Source organism: Dendrobates tinctorius, unplaced genomic scaffold (genome assembly GCF_039654945.1).
Source record: "Dendrobates tinctorius isolate UK_male_01 unplaced genomic scaffold, ASM3965494v1 ptg000151l, whole genome shotgun sequence".
NCBI lineage: Eukaryota > Metazoa > Chordata > Amphibia > Anura > Dendrobatidae > Dendrobates > Dendrobates tinctorius.
In genome coordinates, this window is record NW_027361818.1 from 27,327,326 (window position 1) to 27,333,325 (window position 6,000).

The following is a 6,000-nucleotide window of genomic DNA, read 5'->3' on the forward strand; positions in this document are numbered from 1 at the left end:
AGCTGCATCCTGTCTCTATGGTAATCAGAGCAAAATGATCAGGCGGTTGTACAGGCTGGGTCACGTGATGCGCTGTTCAATCACCGCCATGCCAATAGTAGGCATGGCTGCAATGGCTCAGGAAGTGGCCATAACCTAAAAGCTTGTTGATTGGCTGTGCTGCAGCCTTACAATATGCTTTATTCGGCATCTGAACCCAAAAAGTTCAACAGACTTCCAGAAAAAGTCAGTGTTCTGAGTTTTGCACCGAGCACTGTACAAACCCTGTACTTTACAGTTCTGGTTTGCTCATCTGTACTTTTAAACATGGCTATATCTGTATGGGACATCATAATGTGTATAAGAGGCTATGGAGCTTCATACTGTATATAGGGGGCACTGTTGTATCATACTTTGTATAAGGGGGCTAGGGGTAACCATACAGTGTATGGAGCCATACTACTGTGTGTGGGTGATGTGGGGCCATATTACTCTGTGTGGGTGATGTGGGGCCATACTACTGTGTGTGGGTGATGTTGGGCCATACTACTGTGTGTGGGTGATGTGGGGCCATACTACTGTGTGTGGGTGATGTGGAGCCATACTACTGTGTGTGGGTGATGTGGAGCCATGCTACTGTGTGTGGGTGATGTGGGGCCATGCTACTGTGTGTGGGTGATGTGGAGCCATGCTACTGTGTGTGGGTGATGTGGAGCCATGCTACTGTGTGTGGGTGATGTGGAGCCATACTACAGTGTGTGGGTGATGTGGAGCCATACTACTGTGTGTGGGTGATGTGGGGCCATACTACAGTGTGTGGGTGATGTGGAGCCATACTACAGTGTGTGGGTGATGTGGAGCCATACTACAGTGTGTGGGTGATGTGGAGCCATACTACTGTGTGTGGGTGATGTGGAGCCATGCTACTGTGTGTGGGTGATGTGGAGCCATGCTACTGTGTGGGGGTGATGTGGAGCCATGCTACTGTGTGTGGGTGATGTGGAGCCATGCTACTGTGTGTGGGTGATGTGGAGCCATACTACAGTGTGTGGGTGATGTGGAGCCATACTACTGTGTGTGGGTGATGTGGGGCCATACTACAGTGTGTGGGTGATGTGGAGCCATGCTACTGTGTGTGGGTGTTGTGGAGCCATGCTACTGTGTGTGGGTGATGTGGAGCCATACTACTGTGTGTGGGTGATGTGGAGCCATACTACTGTGTGTGGGTGATGTGGAGCCATACTACAGTGTGTGGGTGATGTGGAGCCATGCTACTGTGTGTGTGATGTGGAGCCATACTACAGTGTGTGGGTGATGTGGAGCCATACTACTGTGTGTGGGTGATGTGGGGCCATACTACAGTGTGTGGGTGATGTGGAGCCATACTACAGTGTGTGGGTGATGTGGAGCCATACTACAGTGTGTGGGTGATGTGGAGCCATACTACTGTGTGTGGGTGATGTGGAGCCATACTACTGTGTGTGGGTGATGTGGAGCCATGCTACTGTGTGTGGGTGATGTGGAGCCATGCTACTGTGTGTGGGTGATGTGGAGCCATACTACAGTGTGTGGGTGATGTGGAGCCATGCTACTGTGTGTGGGTGATGTGGAGCCATACTACAGTGTGTGGGTGATGTGGAGCCATACTAATGTGTGTGGGTGATGTGGGGCCATACTACAGTGTGTGGGTGATGTGGAGCCATACTACAGTGTGTGGGTGATGTGGAGCCATACTACAGTGTGTGGGTGATGTGGAGCCATACTACAGTGTGTGGGTGATGTGGAGCCATACTACTGTGTGTGGGTGATGTGGAGCCATACTACTGTGTGTGGGTGATGTGGAGCCATGCTACTGTGTGTGGGTGATGTGGAGCCATGCTACTGTGTGTGGGTGATGTGGAGCCATACTACAGTGTGTGGGTGATGTGGAGCCATACTACTGTGTGTGGGTGATGTGGAGCCATACTACTGTGTGTGGGTGATGTTGGGCCATACTACTGTGTGTGGGTGTTGTGGAGCCATAATACTGTGTGTGGGTGATGTGGGGCCATACTACTGTGTGTGGGTGATATGGAGCCATACTACTGTGTGTGGGTGATGTGGGGCCGCACTACTGTGTGTGGGTGATGTGGGGCCGCACTACTGTGTGTGGGTGATGTGGGGCCATACTACTGTGTGTGGGTGATGTGGGGCCATACTGCTGTGTGTGGGTGATGTTGGGCCATACTACTGTGTGTGGGTCATGTGGAGCCATACCACAGTGTGTGGGTGATGTGGAGCCATACCACAGTGTGTGGGTGATGTGGGGCCATACTACAGTGTGTGGGTGATGTGGAGCCATACTACTGTGTGTGGGTGATGTGGGGCCATACTACTGTGTGTGGGTGATGTGGGGCCATACTACTGTGTGTGGGTGATGTGGAGCCATACTACTGTGTGTGGGTGATGTGGAGCCATACCACTGTGTGTGGGTAATATGGAGCCATACTGCTGTGTGTGGGTGATGTTGGGCCATACTACTGTGTGTGGGTGATGTGGAGCCATACCACTGTGTGTGGGTGATGTGGAGCCATACCACAGTGTGTGGGTGATGTGGAGCCATACCACAGTGTGTGGGTGATGTAGGGCCATACTACAGTGTGTGGGTGATGTGGAGCCATACTACAGTGTGTGGGTGATGTGGAGCCATACTACTGTGTGTGGGTGATGTGGGGCCATACTACTGTGTGTGGGTGATGTGGGGCCATACTACTGTGTGTGGGTGATGTGGAGCCATACCACTGTGTGTGGGTAATATGGAGCCATACTACTGTGTGTGGGTGATGTGGGGCCATATAACACTGTGGAGGCAACATTATAAGGAGTCACAATGGGGGATCTTTATTATTTTACAGTAGTGGTGTCATTACAGGAGTATTACTATTTTAGGCAAGGAGAGAGTGCATTTTTGTTATTATAAGGAGGAAGACAGTCGTATAATGAAGTTTGAGAATAAAATTATAATTAAATGAGCTATGGAAGGAACAATTGTTATAGAGTGGCACAGGTGGACATTATTATCCTATGTTGCTGTATAACTGTTAGGAGAGGCAATAGAGCTTTATTCCTATGAAGACATACAGAAGAAGCATTATTCGTGTATGGAGGCACATTGGGGTACTGTTTTTTTGTGGTTCACTGAAAGAGGCCCCTATTACTATACAATACAGCAAAGGTCATTATTACTGTTCACGGCACTGGATTTATCATTATATGGTTTGTGTAGACGTGGGGGGATTGTGAAATATGTATATGTGTTACATTTTGCCAGGACGTGTTATGGATGGAAGAAGTGGTTATGGCGGTCTAGGTCAAAGGAAAAAGAAAGAAATGAATGTGAGAACTGAGAATGTCAATGATGGGAACCAGTACCGTGATCTGCAGAAAACTGTTGTTGAGCTGATATTACCACTATATCGCCAATGTATGATGGTAATATTAATTATTGATAAACAATAGCATTTTTTTATTAGTAAAATTCCTATTGCTGATTATTTTTGGCATTAAAAATTGATTTAATAACTATTTGGCTACCAATAGATTGGTTTCATAAGTTTCCCTTATTACTTTACCTTATCTGGTCGAGTCTCTCTTTTTTCATGTAAAATTGCAATGGCTTCACTAGAATACATGAGCTTTATGGAGACCATGGTCTCACCAGACCATTGAAGAATGAAGGAAGCTGTGTAGGATCCATTCTTGTTGTCTGTCACAGATCCACTCACTCCAGCTTTCAGGCTTGGGGAATGAAGCTTTGCATGGAAAAAATCTCCACCGTAATTCTTTGCTCGTCCTTTGTGGTCTCTGGCTATGATAAACACCTCCAAATGTTCTCCCACAACATAGGTAGAGCGGGGATGGAGTAAGGAAAATGTGGAATTTTGAGGGTGGGTGGAGCTCTCTAAACTAGTATTGTCCGGCGGTAGGGGCCATTCTGTCAGCTTCAGAAGAGTATGAAGTTCCTCATCAAGTTGGGTTTTCCTTGGGAATGTTGTAGATATTGATGCAATTAACGGAATGTGAATTTTTGTAGAGGTTTTTCTCCATATTAGTCTGTAAATAAACTTGAAAATAGATAATACAAAATGAAGAAGTTAACATCACTGGAGACAAAACTTTCACACATGTTCATATTTGTAAAATGGGTGTCTGGCAAGCTTCGTTTGACTGGACTTGTTCATAACCTCATCATCTCCCGCCTCGACTACTGCAACATCCTTTTCTGTGGTCTCCCTGTTAACACCCTCGCACCTCTCCAGTCCATCCTTAACTCTGCCGCCCGACTAATTCATCTCTCTCCTCGCTATTCCCCCGCTTCTCCCCTCTGCAAATCTCTTCACTGGCTCCCATTCCCTCAGCGTATCCAGTTCAAATTACTCATTCTGACCTCCAAGGCCATCTATAACCTGTCTCCCCCATATGTCTCTGAACTAATCTCCCGATACCTTCCCTCACATAATCTCCGTTCCTCCCAAGACCTCCTTCTCTCCTGCACACTTATTCGCTCCTCACCCAACCGCCTCCAAGACTTCTCCCAAATAGCCCCTATTCTCTGGAATTCTTTGACCCAACAAGTCCGACTATCAACCACACTTGGATCCTTCAGACGGAACCTGAAAACCCACCTCTTCAAGAAAGCCTACAGCCTGCAATGACCCCGCTACCTCCTTCTCTCTCATCACTACCGGTGATATCACCTCAACCAACACCGGAACTGCTGCAGCCCACCAACCTACTGTCTCCTTCCCCACCATCCTGTAGCATGTAAGCCCGAAAGGGCAGGGTCCTCTCTCCCGTCTGTATCAGTCTGTCATTGTTAGTTTGTTTACTGTAAGTGATATCTGTAATTTGTATGTAACCCCTTCTCATGTACAGCACCATGGAATCAATGGTGTTATATAAATAAATAATAATAATAATAATAACTAAAGATTAGTGAATCAATTTGAGACAAAATTAATATACATCGGATTTCACCCAATGGCTCAAATGATTACGGGCCTCAAGATGATCTAGAGAGGACAGAAGGCACCACAGAGTTAAGGAGACTGAAAATGGAAGAAAAGACTGACGCTGTAGAACGGAAGTTGGCCATCAGAAGATCTGACTCAGAACTGCAGCACTGGAGCAAGTGAAGACTGAGGTGAGAATAATATTTTTTTTTTTTGAAACCCCTCCATTTATTATGCCCTGGAATCTGAGAGACCTCAAAGCATAAAGCAATGTTTCTACAAGGAAATCAATGTGTTGTATAAATAATTCAAATACATAATCTGTCCAAATTTGTGCCAATTTCTACTCAATCCATTGAGGTCTATATAAGGTAGAAAGAGAAATGTGATCTAGAGCCTAAAGCAAGGACTCTAGGCTCTTTGTATTCCTGAAGGCTCCACTACACCATTATGCCTTAAACATGGCACATCAAAGCTTTACAATGCAGTTTAGTTATAGAACAGTTCAATTATTGGACTAATAAGAATAAAAGCAGTGATTACAATTGCTGCCAATCTTGGATATTCAGGCTGCATTCTGTTTTCAGTAACCACCTATTGCAATAGTCAATGTCAAGGAACCTAAGAAGAGATGAGTGAGCGCTAAAATGCTTGGATGCTCATTACTGGAACTGAGCAATTCCTAATGCTCGGGGGCTCGTTTCGAGTAATGATCATAATGCAAGTCAATGGGAAATCCAAGCATTTTTTTTGGCAGACCCTACAAGGAGGTCTAGGGGGGCAATGAAAATGTTGAAATGGATGGAAAAAAAAGCTGGATGGAAGACCCCTGGATGCATCTCTGACTCCCAGGTCGCTGATAAAAACAATGGTGTCACACTTTTACTCCACTTAAAGGACTGACAATGAAACATTCACCATCGGCAAGCTTACAGGAAAAAAATGTTAAGAAACATTTTTTTTCTGTATAATAACTAAAGTATAAGGCAAAGTTTAAAAAGGATGTAAAAATAATAATTTAAGAAAACCA

General features: G+C 45.6%; 1 protein-coding gene across 1 annotated transcript in view; it reads right to left on the bottom strand.

The window, feature by feature from the left end:
- The window catches only part of LOC141050276 (NXPE family member 3-like), a 92,323-nt gene extending 88,655 nt beyond the window's left edge, over nucleotides 1–3,668 (bottom strand). The window contains exon 1 of the mRNA XM_073547163.1: nucleotides 3,591–3,668. Within this exon, the coding sequence (XP_073403264.1) occupies nucleotides 3,591–3,668 (78 nt within the window). The remainder of the gene's footprint in view (nucleotides 1–3,590) is intronic.
- Nucleotides 3,669–6,000: the final 2,332 nt, after the last annotated feature.